General features: G+C 56.7%; 1 protein-coding gene across 1 annotated transcript; it reads left to right on the forward strand.

Moving 5' to 3' along the window:
• Positions 1-617: 617 nt before the first annotated feature.
• Positions 618-19,712, forward strand: LOC111149357 (NOP14 nucleolar protein). Its single transcript, XM_022506362.1, has 18 exons — positions 618-944; positions 3,653-3,787; positions 4,259-4,400; positions 6,493-6,635; positions 7,083-7,217; positions 7,983-8,105; positions 8,819-8,950; positions 9,707-9,974; positions 10,846-10,976; positions 11,529-11,614; positions 12,619-12,754; positions 14,592-14,693; positions 15,329-15,482; positions 16,788-16,947; positions 18,455-18,602; positions 19,107-19,225; positions 19,299-19,454; positions 19,584-19,712. The coding sequence occupies exons 1-18, from the start codon at positions 750-752 to the stop codon at positions 19,681-19,683; spliced, it is 2,565 nt and encodes an 854-aa protein (XP_022362070.1). The 5' UTR covers positions 618-749; the 3' UTR covers positions 19,684-19,712.
• The last annotated feature ends 68 nt before the right edge of the window (positions 19,713-19,780 follow it).

Consider the following 19,780-nt stretch of genomic DNA (forward strand, 5'->3'; position numbering starts at 1 on the left):
CCGCCGCCACGGCCACGGCCACGACCACCACCCGCCGCGCCGCCTCCGGGCCCGTCTGCGACGCCGACGCCGACGCCGCCGCCGCCGCCTCGGCCGCTGCCGGCGCGGGCCAGGGGAGCCCCGGTCCTCGGGGCCCGGACCCCCGGCGGGGGCGTCGCTGAGGCGAGGGGAGCCGGCAGTGCGGTCGCCGGGGAACTCCGCGCTCACCGCCGCCGCGCCGGGGCCCGGGCTCTCGTCCGCATCGCTCGCGCCTGGCACGGGCAACTTGCTCCTCGGAGCCCGGCTCCCGGGACGCCCGGAGTCTCCGCCGAGCCCCACCTTAGGGCGGGCTCCCCGGCCGCGCCCGCGCCGTGCCCCGGCGGCGGCGGCTGCTACTGCTGCCGCCGCCGCCGCCGCCTACCCGCACCGCGGCCGGCTCCCTCCAACGGATTCCCAGAAGAGGGAACCGAGCACTGCCCTCGTCGCCGCGCCCTGAGGCGGGTGCGACGCAGCGCCGCGCGGCACTGGGCACATCCGCTCCCAGAAGGCCGCGCGCAGGGAGGGGGCGGTGCGTCGGAAGAGCGTGGCCTGCTGGGAGTTGTAGTCGCTCGCCTGCAGACGCGTAGGCTGGCCTGCGGGCTGCGTGCACTCACGGCGGCTCTTTGGCTATCGCGCGACGAGGACGGGGAGGTTCCCCGGGGCCGCCCGCATTTCCGGCGGCGGTTCGCCCAGTGGCCGGCAGAGTGTGGCTGAGGGCTGGCGGGGGCGCCATGGGCAAGGCCAGGCCGGCGGCGGCGCGCAAGAGGGGAGCCGTGGCGCCGGCGGGGGCGCAGGGCGGCCGAGCGAGGCCCAACCCCAACCCGTTTGAGGTGAAGGTGAACCGACAGAAGTTTCCGGTGCTGGGCAGGAAGGCGCGCCACGCCGTGGGGCAGCCCGGGGTGTCGCGCGCGCGGGCCGTGCACAAGGTGAGGGTCGGGGGTCGCGCCGCTGGGACCGGCGGGGGCGCGTGCCTGGCCGGGACACTGCGTCCCGCGGGCGGAGCGCGAGTCCCGGGTCTCCCCCTGGCGAGCTGCAGGGAGCCGGCCCGGGAAACGGCGCTAGGTGGGCACGCGGCGCGCGTGTGCTCCCGGCCTCCGGGCCCCGGCGCGGGGCGCCAGTGCGCGCCTCCTGCAGCCGTCCCTGCGGGGGCGTACAGCCTCTGGTCTGGCTGCCGCTCATCCTTGCCTTCGCAGGGGAGGGAGGTCACGGATGTAGGGGGACGAGGGCGTCTCTCTTTCCGAGCGCAGCAGCGTGTCCCGCGCGTGGGGACCGAAATGCCACGTTCCGTGCTTTCGGTCCCCGAGTATCCCGCGCCTTTCGGGCTGCGTTCAGACGGCACTCCGTGTGCGGCCTCCGAGACGTGGTCTTCGGTGTGACAGTGTTAGTTGTTGCCGTGGGGAAGACACATAGTATCCTACAGAAAACATCAGGATGCGGGGGGAAGTTGGGGCACGGCAGGACCTGCGCGTTTCCCAGGATCTCAGGGAAGGGCGAGGCTTGCTCTGGGTTTGAATGTGAAGCTAGAAGCTCCCTCCCTCTTAGCTGCTGGGAGATGGAGGTCAGTGAAGACCGGACCCCAGCCTAACGGGGCCTGCCATCCCTGTTCTGCCATCAGGGCGCTGTCCAGACCTTCTAACTGAACCGGCTCTCATCCTTACTGCAAGAAGCTGACAAGATGAACTTATGGGGGTGCTGATGAGGCCCCGAGGGCACACTCCAGGGCAGCCACCAGGGACCTGGCCACGTGGGCTCTAGAGGGGCCCCATTTGTTTCCACCAGCTAAGCGTGTTTTCTCAGTTCTAGAGCTCAGATGATAATACCCATCCTTTCCCTAACGGTCACTGTAAGGTTAAGTGGCACATTGAGTCCATACTGGGTGATATATAAACAACTGGCTTTTATTCTTAAATTTCTCAGCTTGTCCTTCTCAGACCCCTTGACGATCTGGGCACAACCTGTTGTGCTTGCTTTGCCTCTTGCAACTCAGTTTGTCCAAAAAGTCCTGTCTTGTCCCCCCCCCCATATCCCCCAGGGGCCAGCACTAGTCACCACGTCTGCTACTTTCCCAAGCCCTACAGCCCAAACAGGGCAGCTTGCTCATGCCCGTAGTACCGGACGGAGTCACCTCAGTGCCCTGTTCAAAGGCCTGCAGTGAATGGCCTGGAGGCAGGTGTTGGTGCCTCTTCTGATCCCTGTGCTTTGGGGGCTCAAGTCAGAAGGTAGGATAGGAAGATCAGAAACTCCTTCATAGAGGGAGTCACACTCGAGATCAGAAGGGTGAGCAAAATGCCAGAGGTGGAGACGAAGGCACACTGTCCCCTGTCACGGAGTGTGTGGCACAGCATGGGGTGGGAGAACTCAGCTGTGCTGAGGGTACTCAGGTTGTCTAGGCAGTTGGAGCGTGCTGTGTGCATCAGAACACACAGGGTGGCAAGGTGGGCCTGGTCTTCTCGACGGTGACCATCCCTCAGAATCAAATGCACATGTGTCTTCTGCTTCAGTCAGTGGTGGCACTGGGCGGCAGCTGTGTGCACAGCGAGACTGTGGTGCGGGTCCCAGAGCCATCTTGGGGTGACTGGGCCTCACTTTCCATTCTCACACCAGCAGTGAGGTAAGCCGAGTTGATGTGTCTGTCATCCCTCCCAACGGCACAGGTGTTGTACCAAGAAGCACACAGTTGCTCTTATGAGGGGAATACTGGTATTATCCCTATTTACACATGAGAAAATGGGAGACGAGGAGCCGTTCCAGGATTCCAGGATTTTCATCAGGTCGGGAGTGGGGAAGCCGAGCTCCAAACCCACACTTGAGTGTGTAACACACAGCAGTACCTGTGCCCAGCTCTGTCTGGAGCCATCTTGTGTAAATTCTTGTGATCCTGTAGCAACAGCCAGCAGGAAGGTGAGGGCTCTGGAGTCAGAGAGGCTAGGTCCCCACCTCCAGAGTCCGAGCTGTCACACTCATGACTGTACCTTCTAGGCCTCACATGAATGAATGACCACGAAAATGCTGTGGGTAGTGGTTTGGGGTCGCAGTAACCTTTAGCAAGTAGGCAGATTTGCAGACCTGGAATCCCAGAGGAGCAAGGACTGACTGTATACAAGAGAAGACATTCATGTGACCAAGAGAAAATAAGCAATCTTACTACAGTCTCTGTGTCTAATTGGTCAGGACGTTGTAGTTGACATGTATGGCGTCCTTTCCACCTCCTCGTTCGTTTCCCTTCCTCTCGGCTAGAACTTGATGAGCTCCTCTGGCCTCTCTACCTGGCGGAGCGACTTCTCTGTGCTCATCGTTTGGCTTTCTTGAAGTTGCTGCTGTTTTTCTTTCACCTCTAGTTCTGGGCACAGAAGTCCCAAGGTGCGCCCCAGAGAGCCCCCTAAGCTCCAGACACAGTCCTCTCTGCCTTCATTGTACGGGGGCAACCCCACTTCCTCAGTAACTGAAACCCATCTTTCCAGCCAGTAGATTAGCCCTTTCTTTGACTGTTGTTGTCAGTGGCATCTTACAGTTCACTGGAGCAACCATGTGTCCCCTGTGGGAGCAGTTTCTCTGTAGGGACCAAGATCGCCAAGCCATCGGAGCTCAAAGTTGCCAGGACCTGTGCGAGATTTTTCTGTGATCTCTTTTCCAGCGTACCCAGACATTACTGAAGGAGTACAAGGAAAGGGACAAGTCCAACGTGTTCACAGATAAGCGCTATGGGGAGTACAGTAGCACCATGAGCCCAGAGGAGAAGATGATGAAGAGGTTTGCCCTGGAGCAGCAGGTGTGCAGGACAACGGGAGGGGGTCTGACGCCGCCGTTGCTCATGGAAGTCCAGCACAAGCAGGCGGTTGCCCTGTCATTCACTTACACTCACGTGGGCACGCCCCCCATGAGGTACAGTGTGCGTGCTGCTCCTTGTCTGCCACCAGCCGGGTGGAGAAGTGTCGTGACTCGAGGACACAGTGGTGATGTGTTCTGAGTTCTAGACTGACGTGCAGCCCCTGGCTTGGTCGGGTGGAGAGCCAATCGATGGTGGAACACTGGCAGGATTTAGCCATGGCTCAGGCTGGCCCCTGAATGGTTTACCTCCTGTGGGCTCTGTTTATCTTTGGAACATTGCTCAAATGACCCAGAAAGTCTGATGTGCTTGGGCTACATTGTCACATTATAGAAACAGTGGGAAAATAACGGGGTTTTGCTATTAAACAGATATGGAAATTTTAGGAAGCTGATTTTTCTCTTCTTCTGTCAGCGGCAACATGAGAAAAAAAGCATCTACAACCTAAACGAAGATGAAGAATTAACTCATTATGGCCAGTCTTTGGCAGACATCGAGAAGCATAATGACATTGTCGATAGTGACAGCGACACTGAGGAACGTGGAACACTGTCTGGTACGGGCTGGGAGCAAGGGTACAGTCTGCTAGTTCTGTCCTCTGTGCCTTTCTCTCTGTATGGCTCATTGTTTGAGGTTTTTTTTTTTTTTTTGGTGCGTGCTTACCTGTTAAATGTGGTCACTTGGACGGTCCTAACTCACTATGATGAAGGTAGGCGCTTAGTACCTTCATGTTGACAAGCTGGTCTTCACAAGGCAACTGGCCTTGGACTTATCAGCATGAGAGGCTGTGATTTCCAGGTGACTGGGGGGTCAGGCTCCATGTGTTCCCATTGTTGGGTCTTGGGGGCTCAACTGTTCCGTAGAGAGTCTCTGGCATCCTTTGATTCTGATTATGAGCTCTTCAAAACCCAAGTAACTTAGAAAAGCTCTTACTTTTGAATGTGTGTGTATTTACTGTAACTTTACAAATAAATCAATAGGAAACACATATTTTGTCCAGCTGTGTGATGCGGTGACCTCCCCTAGAGTAGGAGAGGTTCATCGGAAAGGTTGACCCTGTCGGGTAGCTCTTACCTCGTGATGGAGGTGTGCGAGGGATCAGAGGCTTCCCAGGGTTTCAGCTGGAGCACCTAATGATGTGGGACTGCCAGTTACCGAGATGGGCTACACTGTGACACACACTGGCTTTGGGCAGCTTGAAATGCCATCCAACATCCGGGGAAGGTCTCATAGAAGCTGCTGCCTTAGGGGTGGGAGGAAAAGAGCAGGCCACTGCTGAGTCCTGGAGCTCAGGGGCAAGCCACGTGGCAAGAGCCTTTCCAGAAGTGTGTGGGAAGGGGGCCGAGCTGCTGGCAGGAGGAGCCGTGGGAACTTGTGAGTCCACCCCAGGGGGGTGGCAGGAAGCCAAGGGGAGTGATGGAAGAGCTGGGGAGAGTGAGGACTGAAGGCAAGGGTTCCAGGAGCCATGGAGGGGGAGGGTGGTCAGGAGCACCTGGGTAGGAGAGAAACCCAATAGAACGAGAAAAATTGATTTGGGACAAAGGCAGTTGAGTTGCTCAGGTCGTTTCCTTGAGTAGCTGGGAAGGGACAGCCCAGACATTTGAGCTCTAGGGCTGCTCTAGGGGGCAGAGCAGGGGGAGCTGAGAGCTGGTGGGAGTGGAGCACCCCGGCCCTGGTGACTCACTGCCAGGCGGCCTCGAGAGCCTGCCGGGAGTCAGCGGTTCTGTACACTGGCCTCTCCTTCCTGCACACATGTCATCTGCGCAGGTGTGGCTGGGAGCAGGGGCAGGGTTGTGGGTCCTGCTCTGGGAAACCGGCCCTAATGTTCTGTTTCTGTTCCTGGCAGATTTGGGGAAAATGGCTCCCCACGTTAGCGTCTGTTTTCTCATCTGAGGTGCTGGGTTTTTTAAGGTTTCTGTCCATTCCTGAGTTGATGATTCCCACAGCATTTTCTCTCTTCTGCCACATAACGGGGCCAACTAAACATCATGGCTCTGGCTGCGGCCCCAGCTTCCTGACCTTAGGCTTAGGCTCTGAGCCTTGCCCGAGCAGGCGTGAAGGATGTTGGTTCTCACATGGCCCGATCCTGGGCACTCCATCCTGAGACTCGGACTCCAGCTTGTTTTACTGTGCTTGCTGATTGTGAGATTCAAACGCAGCGAGCAAGTAGATCCTTGGTGTTTCCAGGCATCGGGTCACGGTCAGGGGCTATTTGATGGCTCTGAGTTTTCTCAGGGTGGTTCATCCTGTGGATTTCTTGTCTTTTTTTTTTTTTTTTTTTTTTTAGGTTTTTGTTTTGTTTTCTTTTTTAATTTATTTATTCATGAGAGACAGGGCGGCAGAGGGGGAAGCAGGCTCTCCACGGGGCAGGGAACCCGATGAAGGACTTGATCCCAGGACCCTGGGATCATGACCCAAACTGAAAGCAGTTACTTAACAACTGAGCCACCCGGACGCCTGCGTTCTGGGGATTTCTTAAGTGCCCCTGTGCCTGGGGTCTCGTGCAGCCACGTTGCGGGAGAATTGGTTCTTGCAGGTGGAGTTGGTTCTCAGACCTGCCCCTGGGTAGACGTTGGCAGACCAGTGCAGGAACTGGTTTGGGCACCAGCACCAGCTTCACAGACACCTTTTCTGCTCTTGGTCCCCAGCCGAGCTGACCGCTGCCCATTTCGGAGGTGGTGGCGGGCTACTTCATAAGAAGACCCCGCAGCAGCAAGGAGAAGAGGGGGGGAAGCCGAGGTCACGCAGAGAACTCATTGAAGAGCTCATTGCCAAGTCCAAGCAGGAGAAGGTGCGTTAGTGCTCCCGGCGCTCTGTCCAGGGATCCTCCCCGAAACAGCTCCGGGGCTGCTTTTCTTTGTGTCTAGGTTGTATTTAACATCTTCTGTGACCTTAATAGAAGCATTCGTTTTGGATAGGACTATTTTGAATTTCATCTTGTATATACTTTTCACAGTCTGTTGTGTTTTGGGGTTGGGGGTGTCTTTGGTGGGTTGGTTTTATATGTTGGTGTGTATGCCTGTCTTTGATCAGCAGCAAACCGCTCAGAGCATCGAGATGGCCAGTTGATAGCAGGGACTCAGCTCTGTGTGATGAGATTCTGTAGCTGCACTCTTCTGAGATCCTCCTCTCTCGGGCTCTCTGTTCTGCTGCTACATTACGCATAGACTGGCGAGCGAGGCTTCTTGCTCGCGGCCCCACACTGGCAGCACGCTTCACTTCTGTACTCTCTCTGCAGAGGGAGAGACAAGCACAACGGGAAGGTGCTCTGGAGCTCACGGAGAAGCTGGACCAAGACTGGAAAGAAATCCAGACTCTCCTGGCACACAGAACTCCCAAGTCTGAGAACAAGGATAAGAAGGAGAGACCCAAGGTGGGTATCAAGCTGACTGGTCCTTTCTCTGGAGGAAAGGTGGAGACCGGCGTCCCTTCAGGCCTGTTCCTTGACGTGGATAGCCGCCCTCCTTTTCTTAGTTCCTGTGTTTTCCTATGAGCATTCATGGAGTTTCTGGAACCGTGTGGTGTCCGTGTAGAGCTGGGCAGAAAGAGGCTTCAGCATCTCCGCCCGGATAACTAAACTAAAGAAAATGTTCTTGGTAGGAGCAGTCCTTCAAGGGGAGGGCTTCTTCAGATGTTGTTTGACTTTTTCAGTTACATGTCCACATGGCCATATATACGGTTACTGAGTTTTCCCTCCGGACAGTGGGCAGCTCCTACCACTTTAGTCTAAATTGTTGAAAAGTGGCATTCAGCTATGTGTCTGGCTTTTAGGAAGTATGTGGGATTTCATCAGATGGCCATGTCATGTGGCCAGCTGTCCACCTTTGTGGGCCACGGACACTGTTGCTGCCACGTTTACCCCAGCCTGTTTTGTGGGCTGCATGCCTAATGAGCAATGTTTAGTTTTGTTAAAGCAGGCCTGTTTTGAGAATTGTCCAGGAGTAGAAAATCCTCTCTGACCTTAAAGGGTTCTGTAGACTGATGAAAACAGTTTTCTTTCAAGTAGGAAAGACTTGGTTACCGTCTGGCTCCCTCCAGCGTGGTGTCCGCACGTTACTGGATATGCAGGAAGCTGCCTGTGCAAATTGTTAAAAATAAAAAACAACCAGAAGTAAAAAGTTTCTTCTTTCTGCCATAGCCTGATGCATATGACATGATGGTTCGCGAGCTGGGCTTTGAGATGAAGGCCCAGCCCTCTGACCGGATGAAGTCAGAAGAGGAGCTGGCCAAGGAGGAGCAGGAGCGGCTTCAGCAGCTGGAGGTGCGGGTGTGACCGTGACCTTGACCGTGGGGCCTGGCACCACTCGGGCCTGCGGGATCTGGGTTTGAGGCCTTTCCTCTCTGTTTTTGAGGTGGGCTGCAGATGTGCTGTTTTATCAAAGGAATCTTCTTAGACTTTTTAAAATTTATAAAGTTTCTTTTTCTCTAAATTCCATTTTTTATTCTAAAAGCAAAAAAATTGCAGATGATACCCAGATATACCAAATAAGAAATGAATGCTCTGATTCTTTTATCTAAAAACAGCTGCTAACAGTACAGTGCACAGTCTTCTCAACTGATTTTCTGTGCCTTAAAGGGCTTTTAAATTTTTGTTGCATTAGAACAAAAACGAACATTGACATGCTGTTCTGTCTTGGGCCCTGTAGTCCAGCGCCACTGGGGCCTCTTCTTTGCTGGCAGCCTGTGTGCAGACAGCTGCGTGGTTGAGCCCCCACCCTCACCCCCGTGGCCATGGAGCGGGGAGTGAGGTCCACTCGGCTTGGGGCTGGACAGACTATAGACGCGCAGGCTTGCCTTCCGATGCCCAGACACACTTGTGCCGTGATGCTTCCGTTTGTGTGCGGTAGGAGGTGTTGCATGTGATGCTTCCATAGTCCCCACACACGAGGGAGAAGCAGGCTTGGAACCCCGGCCCGACGATGGTTGGAGGGCAGGGCCAGCGGGCCTCTCGCAATGTGCTTCCTTCTTGCCCAGGCTGCACGGCTACGGAGAATGCATGGCGAGGATGAGGGCAGCGAGGCTAGGAAACCGAAGCACCTGTCCGCGGATGACTTAAATGACGGCTTCGTTCTGGACAAAGATGACAGGCGCCTACTGTCCTACATGGTAAGGGGTTTGCCTTTGCCGGCTGGCTTGCTCTCTGAATTCAGAAGCTGTTTCTGGAATCTGAACGGCTCATCGTGGTGGAGTGGGTCTGTGAGAATACCCGTGCGGTCTGCATCTGGGAGCGCCTGGCTGATCCAATCCCGCACCCATGGGCAGGCTGCCTGGATGGATCTTCACGTGCCGACATCGGCTTCCTTCGCTTGTAAGCCTGTGGTTATTTGCAGGCTCAGCACGGCTGTTGAGGGAGCTGGTAAAATAATGGAGTTCCTAGAACTCTGTGAGATCGTTGCCCTTCCACCTTTGGAGGGAGTCAGCCTGGTTTCAGGGCAGGAGGCTAGGAGGAGGCCAGGTGTGCTGAGCTGAGGAGGTTGCGAGGGGCTGGGTGCTCACAGAATACTGGGGCACTTGGCAGGAGAGCGTAGCCACAGGTGACCCCCAGGTGCTGAGGTACTGCCACCTCTGGGTATAGTCCCAATGTCCGGAAGCCCCTGCAGACGCAGACGCTGGACCCCATGGCCATCAGGGCGCCTGCCACACCTTGGGTCCCTGCTGCTCTATGGCGGAAACTGACCCCAGCCCAGAGGCCTGGCAGTAGGAATCGGAGCTGTTTCCCGGCCTGCTTGCCCTGAGGCCCCGGAGCACGCCACTGGGCATGGAGCCAGCGCAGAGGGCAGGGACAGCTCTCGGCACTCGTGCTCCTCGTGTGTGCAGCATTCCCGGGGTACTGAGGCCTGGGGTCCCCCTGTTCTGCTCTAGGATGGGAAGATGAGCATTGAGGAAGAGCAAAGCAGGGAAGCCGGTGATGGTGAGAGTGAAGAGGAGCAGGGTGAAGACCTGAGTGAGGAGGACCCAGAGAACAGCAGTGACCCCGATGGGCACTCAGACCTGGAATCGGACATGGACAGTGAGGAGGACTGTGGGTGGCCCAGCGGAGAGCCCCGGCAGGCCCCGGGGGAAGGAACGACAAGCATTGGTCACAGAGCTCGAGAAGCTGCCAGAAACCAGCTGCCCTATACGTTTGCAGGTAGACAAACACTGGGTTTTCTTTTGTGCTGGGATGACCTCGGTGACCTGGCGACAAGTCGGCCTCACTGAGGCCAAGTCTGTGGGGACCGAGGGTGTGCTTCTGAGCACGTGACTGTGTGCCCACCTATGATGTATGGGCTTGTGATGGGCACAGTCCTGCTCAGCAGTGTCTGGCCAGAGTGTTCGCCAGCCTGTGTTGACTATGGATAGTTTCGTGGGCCAGCAGGAGGGGGAGGACAATACACACCTTTCCACTGGAGGTCGTTGTGCTCTTTCCGTAGCCAACCTTTTGTGGTGGAAATGTGGCTGCCATGGAGAGCAGGGGTGGGGCTTGGGAGATGGGGGAGTCACCTGTGAGGAGGTTTCCTGTGTGCCAAACCTGGACACTCATTTGGCCGCATAACCCCTTAGAGTAAACGTTGTAGGTTGTGTGGTCTGGTGTGCAGAAAAGAATCCGGTTCTAGCAAGTGTCCTAAACTGTCCCGTGGCTTACGGTTACCTCCCAAGGCTGGCTTTTTCGGGCGTGTGCTGCGATCGGTGGGAGTCTGGGGGTGGTGACAGCACTCTGCCACGTGGTTCCTGCCAGCTCCTTCTGAGCAAGTGTGGACACTAAACCCCATACCTGCTGCCTTTTCACTGATCCACAGTGGCCCATTCTGCTGCGCCTCGCCCCCGGGACCCTCCGGAGCACACCTTAGATCCGCAGTCGGCGGTCATGGTAGGAGAAGGTGTCTGTAGGACACACCTGAAATTGTCTCATGGCAAGATGACATCACCCCTGTTCTGTTTCGTTTTTAAGCTCTCTGTTAACAGAAACATGGCTCTTTTCTTAGATGTTAACTGTGGAGTGTGTTCTGTGTTTTTGACAGCCCCTGAGTCCTACGAGGAACTGAAATCTTTATTATCGGGAAGGACAAGGGAGGAGCAGCTTGTGGTGGTGGAGAGAATTCAGACCTGCAACCATCCGAGTCTTGCTGTGGGAAACAAAGCAAAACTGGAAGTAGGTGGTGTGCGCGGCGAGTGTCAGGGCAGCCCCCACCCCCATCTGTGTGTCCAGGTGTGTGCGCCCCAGCCCCCTGCGGCCGTGCCCCAGCCCTCTGCGGCCGCGAGTGCCGGGCGGTGACCCTGCCCTGGGTCCTGGAGGAGGCGCTGTTGCCCTTGACTCACAGGTGAGGGAGACCAAGGCCTGGGCATGTGGCTCACGTGGCCTCAGGCGGGAGAGCCGGCCCGTCCGGGAGAGGAGGATGTGGAACGTGCCTTTTATTCACAACAAGTGCTGCCTATTCACAGCTGAGGCGCAGGGCTGGGCATGCTCTTGGTTTGCCCAAGGACCTGGGCGCTCTCTGCCATTGTGCAGAAGCCTGTGCCCCAGGCCCTTCTGCTGACCTGCTCATCCTGGTGCGGGTCCAGCTTCTTGACCTGCGCTCCGCATAATGCTCCCGTTGGTGGCCCAAGACATGTGCACACGTGTCGGCCAAAATGTGGGGGACAGCACCTGTGGTTTTGTTCTGGGGGTGGGCGCTGAGCTCTGCTCTGGATCTTTGTTCTGCAGAAATTGTTCGGCTTCCTTTTGGAGTACATTGGAGATTTGGCTACAGATGACCCACCTAACCTCCAAGTGATTGATAAATTGGTTGTGTAAGTAGCAGTGGTGGGTTAACTAGACCGCCAGCCTAAGCTGAACGGCTCTGTCCCTAGTTACAGTCGTAAAACTACGTCTCAGAGTTAGGCTGACCTTGTAGACAGGCTGCACGATATACACTAGCTACAGGCTTTCGGTAACGACGGTCCCCTCTGAGTGGTGAGTGTGCTGCCCCTGCCCCCCCGCCCCGGGCCCTGGGGACGGACACGCCGTTAACTACGAACAGGTCAGCTTCATGCTTGTTCGTGCTGTTTGAGGCTTATTTTGTGTTTCATTTGCCAATGAAACGTCAGCTCTGGTCGGACAGGCCGGGTATTTGGGACACAGGGTAGGCTGTGTCCTGGAGTTGCCCAGAAACCCGCCCGCTCCAGGTCCACACTTCAGGGGAAACCTGTCAGGCTGGTGCTGTGAGTGACAGGGAGGCCAGCCCCCTGGTCTTCTGTCCCCACCCCATCCAGGGACGGCTGAGCCTTCACTGCACTGGGACCCCCGTGAAAGCAGAGACGGGAGCATGGCTCCTGGCCCTGGGTTGGCTGGAGGGAGGGTTAGTGAGCACAGGAGCTAGAGGGGCCCGTCTGGGGCTAGCCACACACTGCATACCCCACGTCCCGGTGCCACCTTCTGCCGGTACCACAGCGCTTGGGAGGAACTGCTGTGCTCCTGTGGGTGGCACCTTGGACCCATTCCCTGAGTCTGGCTCAGAGAACATGCTCCTTATGGCCTTAGGCTTGTGCTGTCGCTACTGAGAAGCTGGACTTTCTGGGAGATGGCAGAAGTACAAGTGGTGTTCTGAAACAAACACTAGCAGGAGCGTTCTCTGGATCGCCCGGCAGGGCAACCAGACCAGTGAGGGGAGACGGGTGCGTCCAGGGCCTTCCGTGCTCACTTGCTCAGCCAGCAGGTGATGTCACAGAACATGGTGAACTTGAGGTTTGGGGGCATTCTTGATGATTTCGTTACCTGAGGTCATTTTCCCCTGACCCACGTTTCTGGTTAACAGGCAGTTATATAACCTCTGCCAAATGTTTCCTGACTCCGCAAGCGACTCTATAAAATTCGTCCTGCGAGATGCCATGCACGAGATGGAAGGGGCCGTTGAGGCCAGAGGCCGGGCGGCGTTTCCAGGCCTGGATGTGGTGAGCGGGGGCTTGGTCTCGGGCCCCGGGGGCCGGTGCTGTCGGCTGGCCAGAAGAGGGCCGGCTGAGTGGAAGTTGCGTGGTTTGGTAGGTTTGCCATGCCCTCGAGCTTCCAGACTGAGCTGGAGAACAGACTGGAACAAGGTGGGAAGGATTGTCTACCCCTGAACGAGTCATGGGAATGTGTTTCACTGCTGTGACGCCGTAGGAATGGGGCCGTGCTCAGCCTTCGTGGTGAAGAGTATAGGGCAAACAGAACGTGTCTGTGTTCGGAAGGACCGAGCCCATGCCCTGGCTCTGCTGTGGCCCCATGGAGACATCCAAGCACCTCTGGGGCTCTAACAGCCCCATGGCAGCTGTGGGCCACCTCATTGGCATCCATGACCATGAAGAAACACTTGCCCAGTCTGTTCTGTGTTTTAGGATTTCTGCGGAAATGAAGAGCAGTGATTAACAGAAGCTTAAACATACAGGGTCTGTGCTCCTGGTTTTAGTGCTCCTCCCCTACAACCCAAGTGGGATCTGAGCCAAAGTCCGGCAGCCCCAGCCCTCAGCAGACACCCCTGTGTAACAGCAGACACCCGCTGCAGAGACCACATGGCAGGACCCTTCCGGTTCCTCAGACAAGCTGTGTGGACCTGTGTCCTTGTCTGTGAGCGGGGCTGGGGTCGCAGTAAACGCTTCCCATGTCATGACTGTGTCACGGCCCAGATGCAGCACTCAGTACACGGGCTGTTGCTATCACAACAGCTCCCTGAGCGGACACTCGGTCCACTGCTGGTGACGCGAGGAGCAGGCGCTGCTTTCTACTCTGCCATCCTGTGCCTGTGTCTCCTGGAGTCCCGGCGGGGGGCAGCATGGGGGACTTGGCAGAATGCCCCCCCCCCCAGCAGGTCTGTGGCCGATCCTGGAGCCCCTGCCGGGAGCAGGAAGGAGAAGTTGGGGGTTCCTGGTGTCCCTCATGAGCTCACAGTGGCCCAGTGCTGGGGTCTGGGAGGGTTTCTTAGGGCCTTTGGACCAGATGGAGGGTGTGCAAAACCTACTAACCCAGGTGCCTGTCTGTGAAGCAGCCTCTCTTGTGCCTCCTGGGGGGGCGTGGTCCCCAGAGAGTGTCATCTTCCAAGCCGGCACTGTTCTTGAACAGAGAGAGCTGGGAAGAGAGCACGAGCAGGGGGCGCGGCAGAGGGAGAAGCAGAGAGATCCACTGCGGGGCTGGATCCCAGAACCCTGAGATCAGGACCTGAGCCAAAGGCAGACGCCCAGCCATCTGAGCAGGAGCGCTGCCGCGTGTAGCCTCACTTGTCATTTGCGTCCTAGTTGTGTGGGCCAGAGTCCTGGCTCACGTTGGCTCCTTGGGGCCGTGCTGAGCCCAGCGCAGCAGGGGGACTCAAGGGTCCATGGAGGGAGCGTGTCCTTCCCTTTCTGTCGCATGTCTGCACCCCTGCCCAGAGCCCACGGCCTCCCCAGCAGCTTCACCAGCGGCCTGGCATCTCTCTTCTTGTGGGGAAAGTAAATGGGTCCGGGCCAGGGCTTCAGCCTACATTTCCCCGAGCGGGAGCCCAGCCCAGGAAGGTCCCGTGTCCGAGGAAATGGGTGTCTGTGAGCGGTTCTCACCACATCTGCCCGTTGCTGTTTGGGTGTCCTCCGTGCTCGGCGGGCGTTCCGGCAGAGTCTGGTGTGTGCATGTGCACCAGTGAGAACGGGCGTGCCCCACCTGTGCAGGGTGGGGGCCGTGGCCCCTCACCGGGAGGGTCCAGACCTGCTTTGTCCTGTGCCATCAAAAGGCCATGTTTTAAACTTCGCTCTCCCTAATGTGTGTGGTGACATGGTCTTTCAGCTCGTGTATTTGAAAATCGCCGGGATGTTGTTTCCAACCTCCGACCTTCGGCACCCTGTGGTGACCCCCGCACTGGTATGCATGAGCCAGCTGCTCACCAAGGTACATCCGTGCGGGTGCATGGCCGGGGACCTGTGAGGGAGAGCCCAGGAGTGGCCCCAGACGAGGTCATAAAGGGGGTGACACCAAAAAGAGCCCTTGGAGTTAATGGTGACGCGCTGGGTCTCACATGGGCTCTGTTCCCCTTTTGGCTTAAAAAGACTGAGTAGCGGAGCTTTGCAGGCTGGTGGTGGGTCAGTGGGATGGGGCCTCGCTCTTCACCAGGGGTTTTCTGTTTTGTTTTGTTTTTAAGATTTTATTTATTTACATTATTTAAGATTTTATTTATTTATTTAATAATAAATAATTATTATTTACAAGTAGGCAGAGGGGCAGGCAGAGGGGGAGGGGGAAGCAGGCTCCTTGCTGAACAGAGAGCCCAATGCAGGACTCAATCCCAGGACCCTGAGACCATGACCTGAGCTGAAGGCAGAGGCTTAACCCACTGAGCCACCCAGGCGCCTCTCTTCACCGGGTTTAATCCCGCTTAGCCCCACTGTGGCGAGGGCCAGTGCTTCCTCTGTGCAGGGACAGCTCTGGGGCCACGGACCTCAGCCGGGATGCCAGCTTGTGTAGCTAGCGCGGCCTTCTGGTACCTTCTCCCTGACCACTGACCACAGCCTATGCTCCCATGCCAGTGCCCTGTCCTGTCTCTCCAAGACGTGGTGAAGGGTCTGTTCGTGTGCTGCGTGTTCCTGGATTACGTGTCCTTGTCTCGGAGGTTCATTCCTGAGCTTGTGAATTTCCTCCTTGGAATCCTTTACATCGCATCGCCGAACAAGCGTGGCCGCAGTGAGTTGTTCTGAAGCCCCGCTGTCCAGGCTTGTGGCCTCTCAGTGTGGCTGGCTGGACACCCCTGCACCCAAGGGAACCGGGGCCCCACTGTTCCCGCTGCCACAGTCACCAGCGGCCACATACGGCATGGACCCCAGAGACCGAGGCTTATTGTCAAAAATACATGAAACAGTTCTTTTATATTGATTCTGTGTTGAAATGACATTTTTATATTTGGGGTTAGATGAGCATATCATTAAGATCTTTTCTTTTGTTTTTGGGCCACAAGAACATTTGTGCTCCCTCTGTGTGGTCCACATTTCTAGTGTGCAGCCCAGTCTACGTAGTTTCTAGAGTGCTGGGAATTTTAGAAGGCGTGCCCCTCAGAAGCTGTATTGTAAGGAGAAGGAGTTTTAGCGTCTGCTGGCCTTCTGGGCTGTGCTAGTCTTGGCTCCCTGCCTCCTCTCACAGCGCCCATAACACTGACCCCCCACTGCTCCCCTCTCGGGTGGTCTAGGTGCCCCCCGGGCTCCGCCTCTTCCTCCGCATCCTCAGGACCACCTTTCCTGCCCTGATCAATCGATCATCCGTCATATCTCACTCCCATCTGATGCCACCATGTAGACCATAACGCCTGCCACGCGGACTGCCTCACCAGTGCCAGATGCACAACCCCAGACATGCTGTCTATCCTGCTTTCCCCTCGTGACGTCATAGGCAGACCCTTGCATGCAGCCGCTGCACCCGGGCTGCACGGACCCCCTTGCCATGTGCTCCTGTGCGCTGGGCCTGGGCCTGGAGAGGCGCGGGCTCGCCCGGGGGACCTGTTGGGAGACGGCCACAGCTCAAGGCACAGTGGACACTGCAGTGGGGGGCAGGCAGTGGGTCCCTTCCCTTTGCCCCACTGCCACTGGCTTTGTTGTGCCCGGTGTACAGGCCAGCCACACCCATTGCCTCGATTGCTCTTCTGGGTGGTGACGGGGTTCTGTCCACTGTGCCAGTGTTCATCCTCTGGGACAGGCCTTCTCTGACTGGGTTCACTGTGTGCCATCTGCTCCCGCTCTCCCCCTTTTCCCACCGCGTTGCTTTCTGATACTCCGTCTCCTGGATGCGGTCTACTGGCTGTCTCCCCAACAAGGTCAGGGATTAGGCAGTTGCCCCTGTCACCCCTTAAAGGAGTTAAAGGAGCTTTAACCCCACCTCTGGAGTCAACACGGTGAGAGTGTCTGAAGTGAGTCTTCTAACGGCCTCATCACGCACAGCCTGCCCTGTGAGCCGTGATGCTCAGAGGCCATCTTTGTCCTTGTCCCGCTTGGACTTCAGGTTACACTCTGGTGCACCCTTTCAGAGCATCTGGGAAGAACTCGGAGTTGCTCGTGGTTTCTGATGAAGAGGATAAAGCCACGTGGCAGAGGAGAGGCCTGTCCCTCCACTGGGCCTGCGGACTGAAGGCCCAAAATAAGACGGAGGCCAACCACACCAGGTAGGTGCTGGGGAGCCTGCTGCGCCAGGGAGGGCATGCTCAGGGCCGGGCCAGCCTGGAGCTGGAGACAGCTGGGCCCCGGAGGATGCACCAGTGTGGCATGTGCAGGTGGTACGGTCTGATACGGAGGAAATCCCAAAGATGAGAAAAAAGCTGTTGGATCTAATAAACTAATGCAGTGAAATCGCAGAGTACAAAGTCAACAAAAAATCAGCTGCGTTTCTATACACAGTGAGCAGATGAAAAGGAAACTTAGAGAATTTTATTTACAATAGCATCAAAAAGAATAAAACATGGGAATTAAATACCAGGAAAGAAAAGATAATTGACATTACAAGACATGGCGGACACTATTAAGGAAGGCTTGAGTGCAAGGGGACAGCCCATGTTCGTGGATCAGAGGACTCCCCTCCAGACACCATCACAGTGGGGACTGGGTTTCAGTGTGTAAATTGGGTGGGGAGGGCACACACATTCAGTGCACAGGAGGGCTGGGGCTTTTTGTCTGAAGTCCTTTTGTTCTGTAATTTTTTTAAAATTACGGATTATTTGACATATTCTTGTGTTGTGGTAAAACAACAGAAGGTGTACCGTTTTCACTGTGAAGCCAGCGGTGGAGTGGAATCCAGTATATCTACACCCTGGTGCGGACACCACCACCATTCACAACCAGAAGTTGTCATTCCTAGGACAAATTGTGTACTGGTCTCCCACTCCCTCCCTGACCCCTGGCACCCGGTCTGCCTTCGGCCTCTAGCATCTGGATCCTTCGGGGACCTCCTAGAAGTGGGATCACAGTGTCTTTTCTCTCGTGGTTGGCGTATTTCACATTACAGTGCCGTGTCCTCCGGGTTCATCAGGCGGGGGCAGGTGTCAGAATGTCCTTACTGTTTAAGGCTGGATAACATTCCCTCGTGTGAATGGCCCACGTTTTGCTCATCTGTCCATCTGTCCACAGAACTTGGGTGTTTCCATTTTAGCTGCCATAAATGTGGGGTGCAGGCATCTCTTTGAGGCCCTTTTCATTCTTTGGGTACCAACTGAGCAGAATTGTGGGGTCACGTGGTAGTTCTAGGTTTCATTTTTCTGAGGACTCCCCCATGCTGTTTTTCAGGTAGCACCCTGTTACTTTACAGGGACAGTTGCTCCCCATCCTCCCAACATCCATTACTTTGTTTCATGTGTTGAACAGCAGGGCATGGGTGGGGTGTCAACTCCATGCGGTTGTAGTTTACATTTCCCCAAAGCCGAGTGGTGCCAAGTGTCCGGTCGGGTCCACAGCTGTATTTCCCGTGGTGACCCTCTCTGCTCAGGGACACGGGGCAGCTGTCCTGCCCAACCCCACGCTGTGCATGTACTCCGGCCTGTGGTAGGTTTGTCAGAGCTGTGTGTTGGGGTTGTGGTTTTTGCCGAGAGGATAGACTGTGGCAGTGTCGGAATGGAACAAGCTGGTCCCCTTCCTGCCTCTGGGCCTGAAGCTGCGTGTCCCCCCCCCCCCCCCCCGCAGACTGTCCTGCCTGGCTGTGTGTTTGGCTCTGGTGAAGGGCTGCGCGCAATTCTACAGCTCGCTGCCGTCCTTCTACGCCATTGTGAGGCCGCTGCGAGCCCTGCTGATGGAGCACCTGGCCGGCCGTGGTCATCCCCCAGAGCTCCAGGTGAGGCCTCCGCCCCTCGGTCCTGTGTGCCAGCTTGGCCACCCCCACAAGTGGGGAGCAGGTTAGCGGGTAGGTTGTCTGGAGGGGTGGCTCTAGAAATGCCCACGGGAGATGATGGAAGTGGGATAACTGAGAAGAAGTGACTTGTCCTGGACGGGGTCTTGCTTGGTGCCGGTGGTTTGGCCGCCCGAGGTAGAGTTAAGGCTCCCCTGTGTGTGTCCATAGGGGTGGGTCCCTCGTGCCCATGGTGACAAGTTTCTCTGGGGAAGGAGAGTCCATAGAGTCTGCTGGTGCTGAAGCAGGCCTAAGTGCCCAGAGAGGTTTCTAGAAGGGTCTTGGGCATCTGTTGTCCTACCAGCAGGAAGTGTGCCCAGGGGTGTAAGCGGGGCCCTGTCCGCACAGCAGTGGGGCTTCCTCGCAGCCAGGGCTTGGCTGCGCCCGCGTTCAAGCCAGGAGGCCTCACGTCAGCCAGGCCTGCAACAGCCTCCACGTCCCTGGTTGCAGGAACTGTGCCAGAGCGCGCTGGCCAACCTGGAGGAACCCGAGCCCCGCTGCCGGCCACTGGTCTGTGCGAAGAGCAAGCCCGAGCCGCTGAAGCTCTTCACCCCCCGGCTGGTCAAAGTGTGGGTGTCGGGCTGGTGGGGGGTGGGGGCAAGGAGAGGGGCCTGGGCCTCCTGACACTGGTTCTCTCCTCAGCCTGGAGTTTGGGAGGAAGCAGGGAAGCAGCAAGGAGGAACAGGAGCGAAGGAGGCTGATCCACAAGCACAAGCGTGAATTTAAAGGGGCCGTGCGGGAGATCCGCAGGGACAACCAGTTCCTGGCCCGGATGCAGCTCTCCGAGACCCTGGAGCGGTGAGTGGGGGCTGGGGGTCCGGGCTGGGGCCCCGTGCACTGGCTCGCATGGATGTCAGCCGCTGGTGGGTCACGCAGGTAAAAATGCCAAGGTGAATGTAAAAATGGGGTTCTTTCTCTTTTTTTAAGGGATGCGGAAAGAAAGCGGAAAGTGAAACAGCTTTTTAATAGTCTGGCCACACAGGAAGGTGAATGGAAGGCTCTGAAAAGGAAAAAGTTCAAAAAATAAATAGTGGCCCAATGAGGCACTGAACGGAATAAAGGCTGTCTTCTCCTGCGTGCAGAGGCACCTCCAGACAATCGGAAGGTCTGTCCGGGTAACATCC

Source organism: Enhydra lutris, unplaced genomic scaffold (assembly GCF_002288905.1).
Source record: "Enhydra lutris kenyoni isolate GAN:26980312 unplaced genomic scaffold, ASM228890v2 scaffoldscaffold21, whole genome shotgun sequence".
NCBI classification, from domain to species: Eukaryota; Metazoa; Chordata; class Mammalia; order Carnivora; family Mustelidae; genus Enhydra; species Enhydra lutris.

Coding starts and splice junctions, on each gene's coding strand:
- LOC111149357 (XM_022506362.1), top strand. CDS start 750: ATGGGCAAGGCCAGGCCGGCGGCGGCGCGCAAGAGGGGAGCCGTGGCG. Junction 9,975..10,845: donor GCTGCCCTATACGTTTGCAG/GTAGACAAACAC, acceptor TGTTTTTGACAG/CCCCTGAGTCCTACGAGGAA. Junction 15,483..16,787: donor GCCGAACAAGCGTGGCCGCA/GTGAGTTGTTCT, acceptor CTTGGACTTCAG/GTTACACTCTGGTGCACCCT.